Below are 25,768 nucleotides of genomic sequence, written 5' to 3'. Positions count from 1 at the left end.
TAGGATTTTGGAAATTGGCACAATTAGCCTTTTCATACCCTGTCTGGACCTCACCTTCAAATTTAATTCTTTTACTTTTATAAAAATGAAAATATTCTTATATATAAAAAGTTAAGGGAATAATATAATGGAGCCTGTCATCCAACTTCCATGATGATCAACACCCTATCCTCTTGGACACATGCTTTTTTCCCTGTCATATTTTATAATGAATCCTATTCATTATATTATTTCCCTTATAAACACTTTGTATGTTTCTTTAACAGATAGGACTTTAAAAGTAATTAAAGTACACATACAATGAAATGATCAATGATGCTTTAATATCTAATAAATAGTCTATGTTCAATTTCCTCTCTTCCCTCAAAAATTCTTTTTAGTTGCATTTTTCAAATCATAGCCACATAATGTTTACATATTGCATTTGGTTGTTATGTCTCTTAAGTTTCTTTTACTTTCTAATAGACCTCCACTTTTAATTGTTTTACTGAACTGTAGCAAAAATACAGCAGAAGAACACACATTTTAAGTGATCAGTGAATGCTTACAAAATGAACTGCCCATGTAACTTAAATAAAGATACAGAACATCAGTGGGACCCCAGGCATTTCCAGTCATTACACGTGTACCTGCCCACCAGGGCTGCTACTGTTTACTATCATAGATTGGTTTTGCCCATTTTTTCATTTCATAGAAAGGGAATCATCCAGCATGTTTGTTTGCTTTTGTGGAAATTGAACTGTATTTTTTTAAAAATCAACTTATTTGTATGTGATAAACGGGGCCCATTTAAAGTGTCTGCACCCATTAGCAAACACCACCATCAAGATCCAGAATATTTCTCTCATCCCAAAAGTTTCCTTTGTAGTCCTAGCGTCATTCCCTCCCACCAGTTCCAGCTTCCAGACAACATTGATTTGCTTTCTGTCACTAGAGAATATTTAGCGTTTCTAGAATTTGTAATAAATTGAATCTTACACTCTTTTGTGTCTGGCTTCGTTTAGTGAGCATAATGATCTGGAGATTCATCTATGTGGTTGCTTGTATTAGTAGTTTGCCCTCTTTTATTGCTGAGTAGACCTCTATTATATGGGCATTTTACATTCTGGGTATTCATTCATTGTTGGTTTACAGGTTTGGATTATTATGAACAAAGCCACTGTGTACAGATTTTCACGTGCACATGTTTTCATTTCTCTTAGATAAATAAATACTCAGAATGATGTGTCTGAGTTGTGTATTATGTGTCTACGTACATTTTAAAAGAAACTGTCTAATGAAGTGGTAGTGCCATTTTATATTCACATAATCAATGTATGAGCATACCAACTGCTTTTTGTCCTTGCCAACCCTTGGGAAGGTTACTTTTTAAAATTTTAATGGGCTGCCAAAACCAGTTTGGCTCAGTGGATAGAGCGTCAGCCTGCAGACTGAGAGGTTCCGGGTTCGATTCCGGTCAAGGGCATGTACCTGAGTTGCGGGCACATCCCTGGTGGGGGATGTGCAGGAGGCGGCTGATAGATGTTTCTCTCTCATCGATGTTTCTGACTCTCTGTCTCTCTCCCTTCCTCTCTGTGAAAAATCAATAAGAATATATTAAAAAAAATAAAATAAAATTTTAATGGGTGTGTGCTGGTATCTCATTGAAGTTCTTTTTCCATTATTTTTTTTTCTTTTTAGTTGATTTTTTTTTTAAAAGAGAAAGAAAGTGAGAGAAAGAAAAAACAAACAAAACATTGATGTGAGAGTGCTACATTGATCCGTTGCCTCCTGTAATCTGGGGTCGAACCCAAAACCTGGATATGTCCCCTGACCGGGAATTGAACCTGCAACTTTCTGGTGCACCGGGTGATGCTCCAACCAACCGAGCCACACCGGCCAGAGCTCATTGAAGTTTTAATTTGTATTTCCTGCTGACTAATGATGTTCAACACCTTTCATGTACTTGTTTGCCATCTGCATAGTTATTTTGTGAAATCTTTTTAAATCTTTGGCTTTTTTCTTTCTTGTTGAATGACAGTTCTTTAAGTACTTTCAATACAAGTACTCTGTCAGGTGTGTGTGTTGTAGATATTTTCTTCTGTTACATGACAGTGTCTTTTAAGAAGTTTTAAATTTTGGTTTATTATGTGTTTTGTTCCTTTCTAAGAATTCTTGGTTTACTCCAAGGTAGCAAAGATTTTTGTCTTGTGATTATTGTTTTAGAAGTTTGCTCTATAATACATTGTGAGGTCCTATTTGTATATGGTAGGAAATAAGGGTCAGTGTTCTTCCCCTAACCCCCAAGTGGATGTCTAGTTGTTCTAGCATTATTTATCAAAAAGACTCAGTTCCCTCATTGAATTGCCTTGGCATCTTTGTCAAACATCTATTGGCTGTTTATGTGTGGGTCTACTTCTGCACTCCCCATCTGTTTCCTTGATTCTGTTATCTATCCTTTCACTAAAAACATACTGCTTTCATTGGTGTGTCTTTCTAATCCATCTTAAAATCAAGTAGTGCGAGTTCTGCAGCTCTGCTTCTTTATTAGAATTGCCGTGGCTATTTTAGTTCATTTGTATTTTCTACAAATTTTAGAATCAGTTTGTCAATTTATGCACTAAGTCCTGCTGCAATATTGATTGGGATTGCATTAAATCTTTAGATTCATTTTTTATGAGAACTGCCATTTTAACAATATTGAATCTTCCAGTGAGTGAATATACTATATCTTCTCATATATTTAGTTATCCTCTAATTTTTTTTGCACTATTATGTAGCATTCAGTACAAAGGTCTTGCACGTATTTCATGTTTTGGGATGGCATAGTAAATAGAATTGTACTTTCAGTTTATTCTCTAATTGTTTATTGCTGCTTTAGAAATAGTATTGATTATTTTAGATTGTCCTTGTATCCTTTGACTTGCTAAATTCATTTATTAGTACTGGCAGCCTTTTTGTAGATTTGTAAGCTGTTTTACACACATGGTATGTCATCTGTAAATGAAGACAGTTTTACTTTCTTTCTTATCTTTATTTATGATTCATCTCTGATGTTTGTTTTGTTAATCCAATCTGGCAGTTTGTCTTTATGTACTCATTTTGGATGCAGGAAACCTGTAATACATTCATTTGCCATCACAACTACCCCCTCCTCTGTGTTACTTTTGCCGTGTAACTCAGCCCATGCCAAGACATTTTTATTACTTTAAACAATCAGTATTTATTGAGATTCTACCCACATATTTATCCCTAATCTGGTGCTCTTTAGAAAATGTTTTGTACTAAAATGCACATAACATAAATTTAATATCTTCCTTTTTTAAATAAAATTTTTAATTTTTTTAATACAGTTTACATACAATATTATATAGTTTCAGGTGTACAATGGAGAGACTAGATATTCACATAATTTACTAAGTGATCACCCAATAAGCCTAGTGCCCATCTGACACCATGCATAGTTATTACCCCCGTCCTGACTGTATTCCCCATGCTGCACTCTACATCCTGGTACTGTTTTTATAACTGGAAATTTGAACATCTTAAGCCTTTCCCCCTTTTAACCCAGCTCTCCAACCCCCTCCCATTTGGCAAACATAAAAAAATGTTATCTGTATCTATGAGTTTGTTTCTGTTTTATTTGTTCATTTATTATGTGTCTAGATTCTACATATAAGTGAAATCATATGGTACTTGCCTTTATCTGTATGATTTATTTCACTTAGCATAATGCCCTCTATGTCCATCCATATTGTCCAAAATGTCAACATTTAATGGTGGAATCATATTCCATTGTATATATGTACCACACCTTATTTATCCATTTGTCTATTGGTGGACACATAGGTGACTTCCATATCTTGGCTGTTGTAAATAATGCTACAAAAAAACATAGGGATGGATGCATGTGTCTTTTTGAATTAGTGTTTTGGGTTTCTTCAGATACATACCCAGAAGCGGAATTCCTGGGCCTTTTGTCTGATATAAGTATTGCTACCCCAGTTTGTTGTTTTGTTTTGCTCCATTTATGTGAAATAAATTTTTATAACTTTATTTATTTTTAAATATTTTTATTGATTTCAGAGAGGAAGGGAGAGGTAGAGAGAGATAGAAATATCAATGATGAGAGAGAATCATTGATTGGCTGCCTCTTGCACACCCCTTACTGGGGATCGAGCCCACAACCTGGGCATGTGCCCTTGACTGGAATCAAACATGGGACTCTTCAGTCCGCAGGCCAACTCTCTATCCACTGAGCCAAACCAGCCAGGGCGTGAAATAACTTTTTCCATCCTTTTACTTTCAGTCTATTTGTGTCTTTGAATCTGAAATGAGTGTATTGAAGGCAGCACATATAACGGTCTTGATTTTTTTAATTCTTTCAGCCACCCTATATCTTTTGATTGGAGCATTCAATCTTTTTACATTTAAAGTAATTATTGATAGATACTTAGTTATTACCATTTTATTGTTCAGACTTTTGATATTTTTTCTTCTTAAAGAAGTTACTTTAACATTTCTTTTAGTACTGGTTTGATGGTGAATAAGTTCCTTTAGCTTTAAATGTCATCTGCAAATAATAACAGTATTACTGTCTCCTTTTCAATTTGGATGCCTTTTATTTCCTTTTCTTCTCTGATTGCTGTGGCTTGGACTTCCTTTGATGCTCTTTATTGCATCCCGCATTTTGTGCTTTCATTTGGGAATATTTTTTTCTCCTTTTAGTATTTCCTTTCATGTGGATTTTCTCTTCTGTTACTCTTCTGGTAGGTGGATACAGTACAAGACGGTAATGTTGATCTCATCAAGAAATGTGCCTTTTCAAAGGTGCGTCTTGGTCTATTTTCCATTTGTCCTAACAACTCAAGCCTTAAAGGTTTCTCACTAGAACATTTGGGGGGTTAACCTGCCTTTTATTCTTAGCAGGTCCTAAATTCCAATTTTTGTCTCCCAACCCTCAGACTGACAAATATACTCCTTAGTTTTTCAATCTTTTTGCAACCAATTGTCGCTTAGTGTCCTGGTCTTTTACTCTACATATTTGTATCTTAGAAATTTGCAAATGCTCTGAGAAGAAATTGACTTGGGAATGTTGGACTCATTTATCAGTGGTTCTTCTTTCTCAACTCTTAGCTTCTCAAGTCCTAGTTGCTCCTTCTGATGCCCTTAAACTCAGAGAAACAGCTGCAAGCTATAGGTTGCTACTTTCTACTTGGTGTACACCCAGACATTGCGTATTAACAAATGCCCTTAGGACAAAAAGCTGCTGTAAATACAGAGCCCACCTCAATGGCTTGCTTTCTCTGCAGAATCCAGGCTGCTTGAGTCCTGGCTGCTTTGGTGGTTCTGCAGTGCTTTCAAACAGCTGGCCTTATTTTTTATTTTATGCAGCATTATATTTGTTTTCTGTGAGATACGAGTCACTTCTTCATAGCCAGAAAGATAACTCTTCTGGCTAGATTTTAAGAAAGGCCCTGGCCTCTCTACCACCATTTTTTAAATTGAATGTATTGGGGTAACATTGGTTAATGAAATCATATAGGTTTCCAGGATACAATTCTGTAATGCATCATCTGTATATTGTGCTGTGTGTTCAGCACCCCAACTCTACCGCCATTTTAAAGATGCCATTTGTTTGTTCAAAAATGCGCCATTTTTCCCCCCGTCGAATACCTTACATTTTGGATTTCTCATGTTTCCTTGTAGTGTCTTTGTTTAACACATTTCTCTACTCCCATATTTTAGTAGATATTTAGTTAGATTTGCAGGTTGTTAGGTGATAACGTATCACAGGGAGCACCGTGCATGTCCCACTGCTTCACGTCATGGCCACGAAATGCAATGGCTCCCAAACTGTGCTTCACCCTGCAATCTCCTGGGAAATCTCTTGAAAAGCCAAAACCAAAATAATGATGCCTGATTCCTACCCCCAGGCAGTGTGATTTTTTAAAATGCTATTTTTCAATTACAGTTTACATTCATTATTATTTTGTATTAGTTCCAGGTGGACAGTCTAGTGCTTGGGCAACCATATACTTTACAAAGTGTCTGCCCCAATATTCCAAGCACCCACCTGCCACCATACTTAGTTATTACAATATTAATGACTATGTTCCCTATGCTGTACTTTACCAGACATTGTGATTTAATTGGTAGGGGATGTGACCTGAACTTTCAGACTTTTAAAAGCCTCCCACCACCCCCTAGGTATCCTAATGTGCAGTAAAATTTGGGAACTCCTAATGTAATGTCTGCTCATCCCACGTTTTGTTAGGTTCGGATTGATTTATAGGTTCAGGTGTTAGTTTGATCCCTTCGATACCAAGTTCCCATCAAGTGTTGTGCCAGTGTTTTGGAGCAATCAATAGTTCCATAGATCCATTATTTTATTGAGAGTTGCAAAATAGTGATTTTTTCTAATTCTGTCCATCCTCCTGCTCTAAGCTGTGATTCCTCTATAAAAAAGAACTTTCTCTCTTTCTTTTTTTAATCCTCTCCCAAGGATATTTTTCTATTGCTTTTTAGAGAGTGAAAGAGAGAGGGAAAGACAGAGAGAAATATGGATGTGAGAGAAACACAGAGGTTGGTTGCCTCCTGCACAAGCCCAAATCATGGCCCGGGCTGGGGAGGAGCCTGCAACCAAGGTACTTGCCTGCTGGGACTGACTAGCAAACCCTGAGCAATGGATGAATGGATTACCCTGACACACATTTCTGTGAAAGAGAGGGCTAAGGGACTGCCTGGCTAAATGAACTGGACAGCCCCGTTTGCCTGCCTCCTTAGGCTTTTATTGTAGCAACAGCATGGACTAAAATTAACCTCTAATACAATCAATCAGCAGGGTAAGTATTCTTGAGAAAGCACATGCTTCTACAAGGTTGTGTCTAAAGACTAAACATAGAGATTCCAGTAAAACACCCGGGGGCTCAGACTTGTTTGGAAAAGTCAAGGCAGCAGCTGCTGCCTTCAGCAAGGTCCCCCTGGAGGTCCCTGACCTTTCCGGAGAATCCTCCTTACTTTCCAACCCAGTCCCGTGCTTCCCCACACTTTCCCTTAACTGAAATGGAACCCGGGACCCTTTGGTCTGTATGCTGACACTCTATCCACTGAGCAAACTGGCTAGGCGGGCAAGAAGAATTTTCAATGACTGTTTGATTACCTTGAAATGCAGCCCATACAGAAAGGTAGGGTAAATCTTTCCCTTTATTCACATATTTTCTGAATTATAAGTTGGTGTTCTAACAACTTTTAAAGATGACCAATGGTATTTTTAAATACCAGTATGGAGCTGATGGATTTTTTGCATTAGATCTGTTTCATTCTATCACTTTCATTGTTCTTTTTGATGTTGAAATTGATTCATCTTTGGCCAGTGGGAGCCCCTTTCAAGTTGGCTCCAAGTTATTTAGTCATGACTCTCATTGGTTCTGATTTCCTGTGACAAACTTTCCTACCTTATTATGTTCATTTTCTCCCCCAGATCTGGATTTAGCCATTGCTTCATGGATCCCTGCTTCCTTTCCATGTAAAAAAGTGCTTAAAAGATCAAAATAGAGGCACGAAGTACAACCCTATTCTTAACTCTTAGTCTAGCCCTCATTTCCCCAGTTTATTTCACCAAGAGTCCTAATATTATTCTGTTTCTACCACATGTGGTATGTTTGTCTTAGGATACTTACTTAAGTCTTCTGTGCCTGTGTTCTCATCTGTAAAATGGGGGTGAGGATTGAAATAATCGAGGCTTAATGCTTGCCCCATTTTTTTTTAACGAAATATTAGTGGTGATAATATGATGGTAGCAGCTACTTTTTAAAAACAAATTATTGTGTACCTACTGTGTGTAAGCACTGGGCATAAGCAGCTGTAGTAGTAATGGAACTAGTAGAAGTCATCATAGTAGTAGTAGGAATTTGTTTTTTTATTTTTTAAAAAAATATTATTTATTGTTGAAAGTATTACATATGTCTCCTTTTTCCCCCATTGACCTTTCCCAGCCTGCCCCCACCCCCCCAGCAGAGGCCCTCAACTCCCTATTATCTGTGTCCATTGCATGCATGCAAGTCCTTTGGTTGATCTCTTACCCCGCCACTCCCCCCCCCACACACACACACACATATACACACACTCTTCTGCTTTCTGTCTGTGGTTTGATGGTCTGTTCATTGCTTCTATGTCTTTGGATCTATTTTTGTTCATCAGTTTATGTTGTTCATTATATTCCACAAATGAGTGAGATCATGTGTCTTTCTCCAACTGGCTTTTTTCGCTTAGCATAATGCTCTCCAGGTCCATCCGTGCTGTTGTAAATGCTAAGAGTTTCTTCTTTTTTTACAGCAGCGTAGTATTCCATTATGTAGATGTAACATTGGCAAATATGTTCTCCCATGCAGTGGGCTCTCTTGTTGTTTTGTTAATGGTTTCTTTTGCTGTGCAGAAGCTTTTTATTTTGATCTAGTCCCATTTGTTTATTTTCTCCTTAGTTTCCATTGTCCTACGAGATGTATCAGTAAATATATTGCTACGAGATATGTCTGATATTTTGCTGTCTATGGATTCTTCTAAGATTTTTATGGTTTCCCATCATATGTTTAAGTCTTTTATCCATTCTGAGTTTATTTTTGTGCATGGTGTAAGTTGGTAGTCTAGTTTCATTTTGCATGTATCTGTCCTATTTTCCCAACACCATTTATTGAAGAGACTGTCTTGACTCCATTTTATGCTCTTGCCTCTTTTGTCAAATATTAATTGAGCATAATGGGTTGGGTTGATTTCTAGGTTCTCTGTTCTAATTCATTGGTCTATATGTCTGTTCTTATGCCAGTACCAGGCAATTTTGAAAATAGTGGCTTTTAATATAACTTGATATCTGATATTGTGATCCCTCCAATTTTGTTCTTCTTTCTCAGGATTGCTTTGGCTATTCAGGGTCTTTTTTTATTTCATATAAATTTTTGGAGTGTTTGTTCTAGGTCTGTGAAATATGTCATTGGTACTTTAATGGGGATTGCATTGAATCTATAGATTGCTTTGGCTAGTATGGACATTTTAATGACATTGATTCTACCAATCCATGAACAAAGTATGGAATTTATTTTTTCAATAAATAAGTACAAAATCTGAAATCCTGGGCACTTGGGATGTAGTGGTAATCAAGGCAGGTATGACTATTGTCTTCAAGAAGAAAGATAAAAGCAAGCAAACTGACAAATATAAATTATTATCGATACCATATTTTTCACTTAGGTATTTCTCCAGCTTAAGGACTAAAATTCCAAGTAATTTCATACCACGATCAAAATGATTGCTTCACAATGGTGCTGTCAAAAGGGCCATATTGAAATGTTTTCTCTCCAAATTTCCCACCCTTATCGCTGAGTCACTACATTTTTGTCATAAGCACCTTTCCCTTGACGAGACTGAGTTTTAATAAAGAGGGTCCTTTGCAGTGGCTTAGAGGATTGACACTGTGGCCTGCAGTCCTTCTGCCCTCATTCCCCCTCTCTGATTCTCAGGAGCAGAGGGATCCCAGGAAAAAGCATCTCTCCTGGAAATGGACTGTGCCCATCCCTAGGCCTTGGCTCTGGAGAAGGAGGAAGGGGGGTTTCCACAGAACCTGCAGGCAGAAAGCCACTGGCTCTCTCTTACTTCACAGTGAAGTAATGGCAGGATGTCCCTTGGATGACAGTAAAATACCAAGAGGAACCTCCTCCTGTCCTGCAGCAGAAGGGCTCCCCAGGCTGTGAAGGGGACACTTTTTTGTCTCTCCATGCAGTAGCCATAGGCAGTCTCAGCAGGGCAGGGGCAGCGGGGCCTTCGGGGAGAGAGCCCTTCAGTTTCTCTCACATCTGATGCGAGGCTTACTTCCTACAGATGGATAAATCCTCTTACCTGGACAGAGAGTAACATAGATTTTCCAACTTCTGCATCTCCCGATCTTTCTTTAGTTGTGTGTGTGTGTGTGTGTGTGTGTGTGTGACTGATTTGGAATTGCCCGGGCTCCAGCCTCCTCCTGGTTAAAAGTGTGAATCCACAGGAATTAATCCAACTCCTATTGTGAGAAATAGACTGCTTAGCGGCAGGTGGTGCCTGAGTCTGGTTTTCACCTCAAGGATCTTGTTATCTAGAGGAAGGAGATAAAACTCATCCCACAGACCTTAAGTGAATCTGCACAGAGTTCCAGGATCAAAACAGGGTGCAAGATAACATTTACTGCCTGCCCCTTCGCAGTGAAGTTCACCAGTTCTGCTCCTGGGCATTTACCTGAGGCTCTGTCCTGTGCATAATGGTCCTGAGTGTGGGCTCCTTATTCGGAGGCCTCCCGTTCACACTGGCTCCGCCACTTAGTGTGCAGCCCCAGATACATCGCTTCACTCCTCTGGGCTCTAGTCTCTTTTTCTGTTACAAGGAAACACTAAGAGCCAGACACCAAATATCTATAGAGCAGTGGTTCTCAACCTTCCTAATGCCGCCACCCTTTAATACAGTTCCTCGTGTTGTGGTGACCCCCAATTTCATTGTTACAAATTGAACATAATTAAAGCATAGTGATTAATCACAAAAATAATGTGTAATTATATATGTGTTTTCCGATGGTCTTAGGCGACCCCTGTGAAAGGGTCGTTCGACCCCCAAAGGGGTCGCGACCCACAGGTTGAGAACCGCTGCTATAGAGTGTCTGTGATGATCCAGGAACTTCCTTCTTAGGCACAGGGATGAGTTAGATAACACACCAAAAAATAAATAAGATGGTTTCAACTCCAGACAAAACAATGAATCAGTTAACCAGAGCAGGGTAGTAATGGAGGGTGGGAGTAGTGTGGTTAGGGGATTGTATGTAAAAAATGTTCAAGAAGGAAAGGACAGCCCACTGTCAGATACTGCTAAGTGGTTGGTGAAGAGAGGCTAGAAATTGGCCACCGGCTTTGGCAAGGTGTGATTTGTTGATGACTTTACTGGGGGCAGGCTGTGAGTAGCCTTTGACTCTTGTGTGTTCTCAATAAAGGGAAACTATGTGGTGCTTCTGGCTTTTTAAAGAATCTAAAGTGGTCCTTTAAAGACAATGAATCCTGTAGCTAGGGGGAATAAACAAAATCTGTAAGGAATTTTATGGTTTTGACTCCAATAATTGCATTATAGATAACAGAAAAAAGAAATTAATGGCTGTCTAAAACTGTTTTAGTTTGTATTCCTTAGGTCTGCTGCAGTATCCACACAGTATCCTGCTCATTAAAAACATGTTTACAATAAGAACCTTTTAATGATAGGAGTGCAAAAGTGACCAAGTCAAAACGAATCCCGGTGACTTTTCAACACATCAGAGGCGATGTTTACCAGCAGCATTGAGGGCTAATGGGAAGGGCACGCTTTCTGGGTTTCTGAAGTGCTTTTCCCCTTTTCCATTTCTCACAGCGTTTTTCATCTTGCTGCGCATCTGCAGCCATCAGGGGAAACTGGCCGCACAGGCACAGCCGGTCACTCGGGAGGGAAAGCGGTGCTGTTGCCGGGATACGCAGGGGAAAGGCCAACTCCTGTCGATTCCCATTTCTCAGACAGCGCGATGCCTTTAGCACTCCGTAATGAAAGTGTTTATGTGTGAGAGGGATTACCCACATTGGACTGCGATGGGCCTTTGATGCGCCCCAGAAATTATTAAATAATACAGGGCGGGGCCCCAACTGCCAACCCAGCTTGTCGATTTGCCCTGCCGATTTCTGTGGTGGCAGCTTTTCTCTCTTCCTCTTCTTGTTGCAGGTGTTAACTTTTCTTCTTCTTCTTCTTCTTCTTCTTCTTCTTCTTCTTCTTCTTCTTCTTCTTCTTCTTCTTCTCCTCCTCCTCCTCCTCCCCCTCCCCCTCCTCCTCCTCCTCCCCCTCCTCCTCCTCCTCCCCCTCCCCCTCCCCCTCCCCTCCCCCTCCCCCTCCTCCTCCTCCTCCCCCTCCTTCTTTTTTAAATTAGAGAGAGATGTGAGAGTAAATTGACAACCTGTTTCAGTTCAGGACAGAAAAGGAGGAGAGCCTTACACATTAATAAGTGTCCGGCATTGTGCAATGTGCCCCTCTCCCCAGGACACACTGGAGTTTGCTTCTGTCCATTTTACAGATGAGGAAAGTGAGGCTCAGAGAATTGGGGGCACGGCCAAGGTCACAGTGCTAACTGGATGCACAACGGGAACATGAAATTGACTCAGACATTCTGTCCGGTGATTTCCACTCAGTGCCCAGCAGCCTCTGTGCCCACTAGGTTCCCGTTAAAGCCTGGGCACTGCTGAGCTGGGGGGGAATCACTTGCGGTGAGACAGGAGTTCCCCAGCTTCCACAGACCCGGAACCACTGCAACCTGAAACTTTTCCTGCCAGCTGGGCTGGGGTCCAAGGAGGCGAGGTGGGGCTTGGTCAAGTGCGCAGAGGGAAACAGGCAGCCCTTGCCCGTGCCCCCTCCCCCCACCGGATTGGCTGCCTCACTGTTCCTGGGGACACTGAGGCTTATCAGGGGTCTGCTCTGCGGGTGCGAGGAGGTGTTTCTCTTCCCACATGCCTCAGGCAGTCGCTGCAGAGGAGCTGAGAAGCATTTTCTAAGTTTAGATTGCTTTGTTTGGCAACTTTTATCAATCCAAAGGACGTCACATAATAACATCTCCCACAGGATCATATTGATCCTTGATTTTACTGATTCCCAGTGTTATGCCCAGATTTCAAGATCCCCAATAGACCACCAGGGAGCCAGCCGAGTCCGATGCAAAAGCAGAGAGTCTTTTATTCAAACCCGGGCTTGGCTCCCCTACCCTCCTTACTGGCACAGCAGCAAGTGGCAGAGAGAGGACCAGCCCTGTGGGGAGAGAGGTTTTATAGTAAGGGGAGGAGAGAGGACTGTGGGCCCTGCCCATTGGCCAGGCGCAAGTCGGTATCTCGTTACACAGGATGTGGTCGTATCTATGGCGCACACTTCCCTTGATTGTCATTGGTTAGTTTAAAGAAATCCTGGGTGTGGCTAGCAGAGGCTTGGGCTTCCGGGAAGAAGCCTTGCCGAGCACATGGCTGCCCAAGAATGGAGGACCCAGGGTAAGATGGAGGGCATAGTCCTCGCCCTTTCACCAGGTAATATTCCCAATGTGTAATTATTACTTTTCTTGTATTTAAATAGAATTATTATTAACTGTTTTTAATAATTATGACTATTGTTCATTGTGAGTTTACTGTGGGGCTGGGCATTGCTGTAGCAGCTTTTCATGGATGATTTGATTTCATCTTTGCAATAGTCCGGTCATATGGCAGCTTCTATTCTTTTTCTTATGGAGATAGAACAGCTGATACTCAGAGAGGTTAGGTAATTTGCCCAAGATTACACAGCTAGTAAATGGTCAATCAAGATGTGGAAGCAGGTGGTATTCCTCATACCCATGTTCCTGACGACTGTAGGTTCATACACTATCTATGAGGATATTTTGAGCACATTTTTATTTCTATGAGTTAAAGACCGTTTGACTTATTTTTAAATTAATGGTAGACTTTTCTTTCAGGCTTATCTTAATTTACACTGGCATTTTCCTGAGGAGGAAACTGAAACCCAGAGAAGTTAGGTGTCAGCAGCATGGCTTCTCTCCCCCCCCCCCCTTCCTGTACAAGGCCCCTACTCTGAAGGAGCTCAGTGTCAGATTTCAAGGTTCTGGGTGGTTGACAACTTGCTTAGTGCCCAAAGGCTGAGAAGCTGAGCTTCTTTGTCTTCTCAGGGACGTGGAGGAACTTGTTCTATTGTTTGAGAAGGTGGTGAGGGAAATGAATTTATTCTCAAGACAGAACTTTGGTTTTTAACTCTTTTCTAGATGACACTGAATTTCAGAAACAAGACTTATTTCCATTAAAACCTGTTTGTTAATTGAGAATAAGATAAAGATACTAAGATAGTATCCTTATAGTCTTGGAATTAGGGAAAAATGATCACGACTAGCATATTGTAGACTATATTATAAACTATCCCAAGGAGTTCCTCGGAGCAATCCAAGAGATCTTGGGTGTCTTTTGTCTGGTTACTTTTATTGGTGAGTCAGGACCTGCATTTTGTTTAGTGCCTTTGTCACTACTTTATGTCCCTGAGGAAACCACATTTTCACCCAAATTCGGAGAAGAGGCCCTTTCTTCAACACCTCTTCTGTGTTCTGGTCAATCAGCTCACCTGTGACTACAACATCAAAGATGTTGAGCTCCCTGTTGATGGGCCCATGCCAACTTGAACCTTGGCGCTGAGACAGTGGTTAGGTTCTCTTCACCTGAGGAGACGTGCAGGTGTAAAACAGCATGTGCCAAACGGGTTCACGTGGAAATCCTGGTCCTTCCACCCCCTGTGACAACTGAGAGATAAGAACTCCTGACGAAAGTCAGGGAATCACCTGCAGACACCACTTCCTCTTGACCACTAACCACGCTCAGAGGAGCCAACCGGTTGAGGATTAGGTAACCTCTGAAGTTGTTTGTGGCTGCCTTCATGATTTTCCTCTATTTGTAGAAGTTCTCTAATGACAAAAAGCAACCCTGCCCCCCCCCCCCCCCCGCCCCGACTTCCCCAACCATAGGTAACACCTCCCAGTTGAAACTAGAGGCGTCAGCAGCACAATGAGTTCGATTGCAGGAGTTCTACTCATGGTGTGCCATTTGTCCACCTCTGAGTCCTAGTGGAAGATGATGGTGACCCGCCCAGCTCTGTGGCTGTGCACTACACACCATGACAAGCAACAGCTCCCTCTTGTTGTGCTTTATCTCAGGGGAAACTGGATTTTTGTGGTGCCCGAAGTGATTCATTGTTAGCTATGCAAATGAGGAGAGTCTGGGTTTAAAATAGCTCTGATATTGTTCTGGAAGTCATTATCTGGGGGATGCTGTGTGACAGGGTGGCATATGGCAGTGGTGGGTGGACCGAGCCCAGCGAGACTGTAGAGACCACTTGATGGGTTTTTCCAAGATGGCATCAGTGCCCTAGGGGATGAAAGCAGGGCATTTTCCGTGAGTTTCCCCCATACCTTCCTCACTTCTCTGAAGGTTAACTATTTTTTCTTTATCCGGGGCATCCCCCTCTGGACTTGGTCCATGACAGACTGATGAATGGACATGTCTGCCAAGCAAGGCATTTTTGCCATCTGCCTCTGTGTTTCTGTTGGACCCTCTCGGTGTAAATCAGAATAAACCTTAGTGAAACCATGTGTGGGCCTGGGAAAGACAGGCCCCTATTTTTAGGCTCTCTGGAAAATTCTCTCTTTATTTGATTTCGGTGGTTTCAGTCATATCTTCTAACACAGTTTCATACAAATGTAATCTGGCTTCCCCAGCCTAGTACAACCCAAATCAAAATGTTATTATACTTCTTCACAGCCGTAAATCTTTCCTCAAATTAAAGATCTGAAACCTAATCTCCAAGAGGTCCACAGAGGAGGAGCCTCCAGCACCCACCACAAATAGCATTAAGCATCTAATGACAGCTTGGCAGAGACCTTTATTTTTTGTCCCCTGGGAAATGAAATCCTCAGTTATCTGCCTTTTCTCTGAAACTTCACACAGGCTCTGCTTGGCCAGGTGTCTCAAAGCTGATACCAAGAGGGCAAAGATTGTGAGCTATTTTTCACACAGTTCATTCTAGACCAGCCGTGGGCAAACTATAGCCCGTGGGCCGGATCCAGCCCGTTTGAAATGAATAAAACTAAAAAAAAAAAAAAGACCATACCCTTTTATGTAATGATGTTTACTTTGAATTTATATTAGTTCACACAAACACTCCATCCATGCTTTTGTTCCGGCCCTCCGGTCCAGTTTAAGAACCCATTGTGGTCCTCGAGTCAGAAAGTTTGCCCACCCCTGTTCTAGACTGACTTTTATTTTCATTTATTTCATTTTTTTTAATGACCTGAAGAGAAGTGAGGGTGAAATCTGAGACCTGACTACTTTACAAAAAAGTTAATACATACAGAGTCACAAGAATCTCCACCAGGAGATAGATGAATTAATTGAACTGCCCATTGAATATTAATTGAACCGCCCAATTTATTAACCAATGAATAAATTGCCCCTGTAAAGCAGAGTAAAGTCAAAATAGAACAAGAGGTGGGCAAATCTTAGGTGTGAGAGGGAACCAGAAAGCTAGAGACCTAGATGAGGTAAAGTTCCTGGTAAGTTTCAACAAGATTGGGGTGGAGACAAGGGTCCTGGCAGAGTCTACAGGTAAGGCTGGCATGGGGCTCACCAAGAAGGTGGATGCTAGTGCCAAGCTTCCACATAGGAGGGACAATGAACCACAACCTTAGGTCTAGAACTCAGTTTCCACAAAGGCTTGTTGTGGTGGCTCAGTGGTTATCTCTATCCTCATCATTTTAGGAATTTTCTGGGGTATCTAGATCTGTTCTCTTAGCACACTGCTCAGTTCTAAGCAAGAGGACAAGCCTGCAACCTCCATGGTCTTCCAGGAACTTGCGGGTGTACCGGTTAATAATGCGGACTTTGTAATCAAAGAAAACATGATAATTTTAAGAGAAACATCAAAAATGCTTTATTCAAAGTAATGTCCATCGCTAGCTACACATTTCCCCATCTTTCAGGTAATTTGTGGATACCGTCCCAATGGAACTTTTCTTGTTTGAGGCAAACCATTCAGAGACCTAATTTTCCACTTCTTCATACATTTTGAAGTGCTGCTCAGAAAGTGTGTGTACCATAGATCGGAACAAGTGGTAATCTGAAGGAGCAAGGTCTGGTGAAGGGGGTGGGTTAATACTTCCCAGGCAAGATCTTTTAACATGCCTTTAACTGGTTTTGAAGTGTGTGATAGTGCGACATCATGAAGCAAAATGACTTTGATTATTTGTTATTGGTAGCAATCAGTATTAACAGTTTCATCTGGTTTTAGAAGCTCATAATACACCACACCTTCCTGATCCCACCAAACACAGAGCATTGTCTTCTTTCCGAAGCGATTTGGCCTTGCTGTCAATGTTGATGGGTGACCTGGATCAACCCATGATTTTGTGCATTTGGGATTCTCAAAATAAATCCACTTTTCATCACCAGTCACAATTCGATGCAAAAAAAGGCATTCTTTCCTGCTGTTGAAGCAACATTTTACTGATGACTTTTCAGTTTTCCATTTGTCTTTTGTTCAGTTGATGTGGCACCCATTTTCCTTCCTTTAAAATCTTTCCCATTGCTTGTAAACTATCAGAAATGGTTTGCTGAGCAATCTTTAATCTTTCTGCAAGTTGTTTTTGCGTTTGACACGCATCTTCATCCAATAATGCTTGTAATTGTTGGTCTTCAAACTTTTTTGGTTGACCTGGATGTTGTTTGTCTTTCACATCGAAATCATCACTTTTAAAACGTTCATACCAGCAATTTGATATGTATGCTCTTTTGTTGTATTGACAGCAAGCTTCAAAACTTCATATGTCAAATTTGCTGAAGGTGTTAACATCATAGATATTTTTACCCTTAAAAATGTCGAATTTCATGCAAAAAAAAAGGGGCATTTGTGGGAAGTTTTAATTCATTACTTTATTTTGAAGAAAAAGTTATTGTATACTTTGGGAAGCTTATGGTGAACATGCTCCATCTCAAGATACTTGTGAATGCTGAGAATACCACAGTGGATAAAATACATAGTCTGCTGCCCTCATGATGGTCCCATTGCCATCTTTAAATGGGTACTGTATTTTAAAAAAGTAACTTGCTTATACCAAAGGCTTGCTTATACATAGACATATTACAGTGATCAGTTGAAGCAGCAGAAAGAACAAAGGAAAACTAGGTCATTATTTCTATTTTATTTATGTGAGTTTATTTCAATGCTGCTTTAATATTTGACATTGCTTTTGTCACACTAGCTAGATTCTGCTGTGATAATAAGCAGCCTCTAAGTCTCAGAGGGTAAAAACGAAGTTTATTGGATTTCCACTTCTGCAATGGCCGTGTGAGGAGCTCCACAGGCCCATTCCCCAGCGAAACAACCATAACTGGTCAAAATGATAAAAGAAACCCAATTCCTTAAAATCTCTGGAATTGTCCTAGCGGTCTACAGCTAATGAAGAAACATTTAAAATCTACTAAGTCTTAGTGAGAGCAGCAAGAAGCAGCAAGAGTCTGTGGCAGTTAACCACAACCTGCCTCCACCCAAAATGTAAAAGGATTGAAATCATATAAATATGTTCTCTGGCCACAATAGTGTAGGATTGCAAAGCAGTAGAGACTTGGGAAATTCACAAATACTATGTGGAGATTAAACAACACCCTCCTAAATAACCAATGGGCCCAAGAAGAAATCACAAGGGAACTGGCAAAAACCAACCAACCAAACACACCAAGCAACGCCTGGTAAATGAACATGAAGATACAACATACCAAAACTTTCGGAATGCTACAGGAACAGTGCTTACAGGGAAATGTATGCCTCTAAGCACCTTTATAGCTCTGAATCAGCAATCTATTTTTTCACCTTAAAAAACTGCAAAAATAAGAGTGAAATGAACCCAAAGCAAAAGAGACAGAAATAAAGATCAGAATAGAAATTAATGAGATAGAGAAAAGTCAACATAAGCGAAAGTTGCTTCTTTGAAAAGTTCCACAAAAGTGACAAATCTTTAACTAGACTGACCGAGTAGAAAAGAGAGAAGACTTAAATTAACAAAATCAGGGATCAAAGAGGGGACATTACTTCTGACCTTACAGAAAGAAAAAAAATATATGATAAAACTTTTAAAAACTGTATGGCAACAAATTTGATGAAATGAACAAATTACTAGGAAACACAAGCTACTGAAACTGACTCAAGAAGAAATATAAAACCTGAATAGACCAGTAACAAGTAAAGATAGTGAGTTAGTAATTCATAAATAGCCCACCAAGAAGAACCCAGGTGCAGGTAGCTCCACTGTGATTCTAACAAACATTTAAAGAAGAATTAATAATAATTCTTCGTAATTTGTTTCTAAAATTAGGAGAAAACACTTCGTCTGCATTCTGTGACAGTTACCTTGATACCAAAACCAGACAAAAACATAAAAACAAAACTGCAGGTAAATACCTCAAAAGAATATAGACACAGATATCCTCAACAAAATACTAGTAAATCAAATTCAGCAACATAAAAGTGATTATGCCCTATGGCCCAGTGGGATTTATTGTAGGAAAGCAAAGTTTTTAAACATTTAAAGTCAATTAATGTAATACACCATATCAATAGAATAAAAGAAAAAATACATTATTGTCTAAATATATGCAAAAAAGTTTGTAACAATTCAACACCCCTTCACAATTAAGACTCAACAAACTAGGATAGAAGGGAACTTCCTCAATATGATAAAGAGCATATATTAAAAACCCACAGCTAACTTCATACTCAATGGTGAAAGACTGAATGCTTTTTTTCTAAGATCCCAGAAAGAAGACAATTGTATTGTACTAGAATTTAGTGCCAGGGCAGTTTGGCAAGAAAAAGAAATAAAAAGCATCCAGATTTGGAACATAGAAGAAAACCTATCTCTATTAGCAGATATCATGAGCTTGTGTGTTATAATTCCTAAGGTACTCACTAAAAAGTATAAGAAATAATAAACAAGTTTAGCAAGCTTGCAGGATATAAGATCAATATACAAATGACAATTTTATTTCTATACTCTTGCAATAAACAATCAGAAAAAGAAATCAAGAAAATAATTCTGTTTATTATTGTATTCAAAATAATTAAATAGTTAGGAATAAATTTAATAAAAGAAGTGCCTAACATTGTTGAAAGAAATTAAATAAGGCCTAAGTAAATAAAAGGATGTTTTGCATTCATGGGTTGGAAGACTTAATATTGTTAACATGGCAATATTCCCCGAGATGACCTACAGAGTTAATGTGATCTCTATGAAATCCCATCTGGCTTCTTTGCAGAATTGGCAATATGATTCCAAAATAATATGGAAATCCAGGGTATTCAGAATAGCCAAAATAATCTTTAAAAAGAAGTACAAATTTGGAGGGTGTCCTGATTTCAAAACTCACAAATCTAGAATAATCAAGATAGTATGGTACTTGCATAAGGGTAGACATATGGTTCAATGGAATGGAATTGTGATTCCAGAAATAAACACTCACATTTATTTTCAATGACTTTCAACAGAGCTGCTAAAATAATTTAATAGGAAAAAAATAATCTACATAAATGATTTAGGACAACTGGTTATTCACTTGCAAAAGAATTCAGTTGGAGCTGTACATCACACCATATTCCAAAACCACATCAAAATTGATCTAAACCCAAAATATAAGAGCTAAAACTATAAAACTCTTGAAGAAAATAAAAGTGTAAATCTTCCTGAGCTTCGATTAGGCTTTTTTAGAAATGCTAAAAGCAACAATTAACAGAAGGACAAAATAGATGAATTGGATCTCATCAAAAGTAAAACCTTTGTGCTTCAAAGGGCATCATCAAGGAAGTGGAAAGACGATCCACACAATGGAAGACAATTTTATAAGTCATATATGTGATCAGGGAGTTATATATAAAGATGTACAAAAACTTATACAACTTAACCCATTGTACACCATAAGTGTCCGTAGACACAAGTGGCGGACCTTCCCCACATGCCACGTGTGTCTAAAAAAAAATATTTTCCACCTTTAAAATCATTTTTCATGAGAATTTTCAGCTGAAAATATTCAAAAACACCCAAATCGCGAGTAATATATTTATTTTTATGATAATCCTTGCAAATTGATTTTTTAAATTAAATTCAAAATATCGTGGCTTGTGGGGATGGTTTCCGTTTTGAACACAGGTAGTTAACTGGTTAATAATTTAGAGGCAACCCAATTAAAATGGGCAAAGGACCTGAATAGATGTTTATCCAAAAAAAGATATACAATAGCCACATGTGCCCATGGAAAGATGCTGAAAATCATTAGCCGTTAGGGAAATATAAGTGAAAACCAAATTAGATACCAGATACACCATATCACACTCACTGGGATAGCCAATAATCAAAAGGAGGATGTAGAGAAATTGGAACCCTGATGCCATCCTGGTGGGACATTTTGGGAACAGTTACACAAGAGGTAGTGGCTAAATATAGTGTAATCACATAATTCAACAATTCCATTCATAGATATTTACTCAAAAGACATGAAAACATGTGTCTACACAGAAACTTCTACCTGAATGTTCATAGCAGTATAATTCCTGCAAAGCATACATTCAATCAACTGAGGGATGTATAAATAAAAGGTGGTCTATTCTTTCAATGGACTATTATTTGGCAGTGAAAAGAAATAAAATTACTAATACATACTACAACATGGATGAACCTTGAAAACATCATGTTAAGTGAAAGTAGCTAGTCAAAAAAACAACCCCACATATTTGACAATGGGAATCCCTAATAATGTCTACCACAGATATAACTTAACACTATTAACATTGCTCGGTAATTTCCTTAGTATTTTGCACTTCCTGTTCTTATTCTGCCTGTTTGCTAGTTTGTTCTTATTCTCTTTGATAAACTTCTCTCCCAACCTTCTGAAAAATTTTACTTTCTGAATCATTGTCAAATTCATCCCTTCTCTCCATTCCTATCACCCGGCTCTTGTTCAGGTTCCTAGGTTTTGTTGATATTTGGCACCAGTTTCCTAACTTGACCTCCTCGCCTTCTGTCCAGTTCCATTCAAATCTACAGTATCTGTAGGTATTTTTCTAAATTTTACATCCAACTTTGTCAGTCCTCTGCTCAAGCTCTCCAAATATATCTATCTATCTATCACTGTCAACATGAAGGCCACGCCTGTCAGCATGGCTTACTTACAAACCAGCCCTTCTGCTCATTCCTCTCTACTCCTGGCTTCTTGCTCTATGTTCTGGCAGCATTGAACTGTGTGAAGTTCCTGATGGTCGTGGCCTTCACCCACCATCCATACTTCTTCCACTTCCTGAAATGATCTTCTCATCAAACTCTCAGTTTCTTTGCGTCTGTAAGGCAAAGTCTGAACAGCTCCTCTGACCATGCTGTGGGAGTCTGGTTCCTTTGCATTATTCTAATATTATGTTAATCATGTTTTGTCATGACTATATCTTTATGTGTTGTAGGATTTTTAAAAAATGTAAAGACCGTGTCTCACTCATTATTGTACAGCACACTGCCTGGTGCACAGGAGATGCTGAAGGGCAAGGGGACGAAGAGGCAAGTGGAAGACCAACTCACATAGGACAGACAGTTAGCCGGCCAATGCTTTCCTGGAGACACTCCAGTGTGAAGACTCCTTTCTCTTCCCGGGATGTTACCACCACGACAATTCATTTCTATTTACTATTCAATTTGTATTTCACCCATATTATCTAATGCTTGGTCCTTCTTTTCTGGGTTAACTGACTCTGTGGATCACCCAATGTCTTCTAAACAGTAGCCCTTCCTAATTCATTAAGTCGTAGAGGTTCTGGACGTAACCATTGATATCTTCAGTCATGTGATGCAAATGAACAGTACTTAATGTTAGGACAGAATGCAGCCCAGCCAGATGAAAATGACACATGTTTTACAGCTAAAACAGAATGGAGTCCAAACCCCAGTTTTATCATTTATTAGCTTTGGGACTGCAGCTGGATTATTTGATTTCTTTAAGCCCTGGTTCCATCTGTAAAATGGGTGTATAGATTAAGTTAAGTATTACATGGGATTAAATGAGATGGCATGTAAAATTTAGAGCATACTACTTAGCACATATGATCTTGAGTCAGGAGGACTCATACTTGTCATTGGGACTGCAGGATGATGTATTGGTCAGAGGAAGTGAGACTTTGATGTCAAATATATCAAATAGATCCAGCCACCCAATTACATAACAAAATAGATGATGATTTCTTGCTCATGCAACATTTTGTCGAATATTTGTTGTGTGTCCACTATGTGCTCCAGGTGCTGGGTTGGGCACTGCGGACATGGCCTTGAAGAAGACAGGCCAAGTCTCACAGTGCTCCTAAGGCTGGGCTTTACGGGGGAAAGTCGGTCTTTGTCTGCAGCCACTCATTGGGTAACATATGTGACTGTCAGCAGCAACATCTCCAAGTCATGGGTGGAGGCACCCTCTGAATTATGAGACTTGGATCCCTGTCTGGTTGGGCAGAGGTGCCTTGTGGGACAGTTAGGAGGACAGGGTACATGGAAGAAGCACAGAGCTCAGAAATGCTGCAAAGCCTGGCACAACTGGTGCAGGATAAGATCCTGAATAATACACTTTTTCAACCCCTGCAGCACACAGACTCCCCTTTCTCATGAGCTCCTCACTTTAAAGCCAGCGTACCTTCCCTAGACCACCCCCCAACTTACCCCCAAAAGAACACCAGAAAACCAAATGAACCAACCCCCCGAGACCATTGGGGGCCTTAAATTCTCAAGAAGTATGATTTCCAATGCACGAATGCAGTCAGCCCAGCTGAGGTGTTGGTACTGGATTTATTTGCATGACTTAATAGCTTATTTCACAACCCACTCAAAAGCTCCCTTTTCTGTTGAGTTGTGATTATTTTGCTGTATTCCCTGCAGATGAAATTCATATAAACACTGAGTTTACTATATATCCCCCTCTGTCTTTCTCTCACTTAACAGTGTGTTAGCCCTGCCTACCAAATGAGAAAAACATCCTAAGCATCTGAGCACCAGATTGTGTAAAATCCCTGCCTAGAATTCTACCTTCAAAAAATCTACATGATAAGGAAAAGATGGAGCCATGATATTGAGTGAGATGCAGATATTATCCCATCCCTTGTGGATGCAAACGGTTGTTTCATGCAATTTAGGGCCACAAGGAAAGGGCCAATGCGTGTTACCTGCAGAAGGTTCTTTGAAGTGGCACCATGAGACTTGAAGGCTTGGCTGGGTTTTGAATCTTGGCTCTCTTGGCCAGCAGTCAAGTCATTTTGAGCAAGTCACTTAATCTCCCTGAGCCTCAACTTTCCTGCCTCTAAAACGGGGCTAACAATGTAGGGGCTCTCCCTGCATTGTGTATCACCCCGAGGGCCAGAATCATTATTAAAAATGAAAAGGGTTAGTCTCTATATATCACAGACACTCCATTGGCATATTGGCTGTGCATTCAAAGGTTGATTCCCTCCAGAATTTAATTGTCAGCGGATTTTAGCAGAATAGTTATTTTTATCTTGACGGAGTCAATTGCCCACTGACCCTTAAGCATTTCTCGAGTCCCTGCTATATGCCCATCGCTGTACAGTGCTCTGAGAAGATGAAAGAAGTTTCAGATTATAGAGTGATGACCCTGAAAATGTATTTTCTGGAATATTTTTTGGGTAATGCTCAGCATGATCATTTGTGGATGCTTTAAATAACTGTGCACATTTCAGAATAATATGTATAGCCCTAACCTGTTTGGCTCAGTGGATAGAGCGTCGGTCTGTGGATAGAAAGGTCCCAGGTTCGATTCCAGTCAAGAGCATGTACCTTGGTTGTGGGCACATTCCCAGTAGGGAGTGTGCAGGAGGCAGCTGATTGATGTTTCTCTCTCATTGATGTTTCTAACTCTCTATCCCTCTCCCTTCCTCTCTGTAAAAAGTCAATAAAATATATTTAAAAATAATAATATGTATAAAATGACCCATATATGTTTAGAAAACTTGGTGGACCTGTACCTGCATATAAATCCTATATAATAAAAGCTTAATATGCAAATCGAGCTAATGGTGGAACTACCGGTAGGCGAGGGGCAGGGTTGGCAAGTGGGTGGTTCCAGGCCAGCCAAGGTGGATGCCAGTGGGCAGAGGGAGGGGAAGGAGATGGGGTGGGAGGACAGCAGCAACCAGCCGCGATGGAGGGGTGATTGGGGGGAGCAGGGCTAGCCACTCACAGGCTGGCATCGTCCCCTGATTGCCCCGCTGGTCGCCTCCCGCAGAGGGCTCAGGCTGGGCTGAGGTCCCCCCACCCCCCTGAGTGCAGGAATTTTTGTGCACTGGGCCTCTAGTAAGTATATAAAAAAGCAGGCTGCAAGTAGCATACCAAATTATTATTAGCATTTACCCCAGGATATGAAAAAGGATTAGTGTGAAAAAAATCACTTGGGACTTGAATGTTTTAGTCAGTAGGCTTCTGAAATAGCTTAAGATTTGTGCAACAAGAATATATTTCTTTTTCTTTTTTCTTTTTATTTAGTTTTAAATTCTCTATTGTTTAAAGTATTAAATGAGTATCTTTTCCCCCCATTGACCTCTCCCCCACCACCCCTTCCCATATTTCTTTTTAAAAAATTAATAGACTTTTTGGGAGCAGGTTTAGATTTTCAGAAAAATTTACAAGGAAATACAGAGATTACAATATACCCAAGTTCCCCCTTTTATTAACACCCTGGGTTATTGTGGTAGGTACATTTATTACAACTGATGAACCAATTTGATACCTTATTATGTACCAATGTAGTTTACATTAGGGCTTACTCTTGGTGTTGTACATTCTATGGGTTTTGGCAAATGTTTAATGACATGTGACACTGAATTGTCACACAGAATCATTTCACAGCTCTAAAACTCCCCTGTGTTACACCTGTTTCTCCTTCCCTTCCTCCCCCCAAACCCCTGGCAACCACTGCTCTTCTTACTGTCTCTGTAGTCTTGCCTTTTCCAGAATGTCATGTAGTTGGAATCATACAGAATGTAGCCTTTTCAGAGTGGCTTCTTTCACTTGGCAAAATGCATTTAAAGTTCCCCCGTGTTTTCATAGCGTGCGAGCTCATTTTTTTATAGTACTGAATAACATTCTCTTGTCTGTATGTACCAGTTTGTT

The 25,768-nt window shown here is 40.0% G+C and overlaps 1 protein-coding gene across 6 annotated transcripts in view; it reads left to right on the top strand.

Annotated features, from left to right (window-relative positions):
- FHIT (fragile histidine triad diadenosine triphosphatase) overlaps nt 1–25,768 on the top strand; it is a 1,340,207-nt gene that overhangs the window by 522,235 nt on the left and 792,204 nt on the right. The window contains exon 1 of one of the 6 annotated variants that reach the window (XM_070391626.1): nt 13,017–13,073. The exons of the other annotated variants lie outside the window; for them this stretch is intronic. Within the exon in view, the coding sequence (XP_070247727.1) occupies nt 13,043–13,073 (31 nt within the window). The 5' untranslated portion in view covers nt 13,017–13,042. Of the gene's footprint in view, nt 1–13,016; nt 13,074–25,768 lie in introns of those variants that run through there. 6 annotated transcript variants of the gene reach the window in all.

This window comes from Myotis yumanensis, unplaced genomic scaffold, assembly GCF_028538775.1.
Source record: "Myotis yumanensis isolate MYYU_CA2020_CCGP unplaced genomic scaffold, mMyoYum1.0.hap1 SCAF_14, whole genome shotgun sequence".
NCBI classification, from domain to species: domain Eukaryota; kingdom Metazoa; phylum Chordata; class Mammalia; order Chiroptera; family Vespertilionidae; genus Myotis; species Myotis yumanensis.
This window is presented reverse-complemented; position numbering and strand designations above follow the sequence as displayed.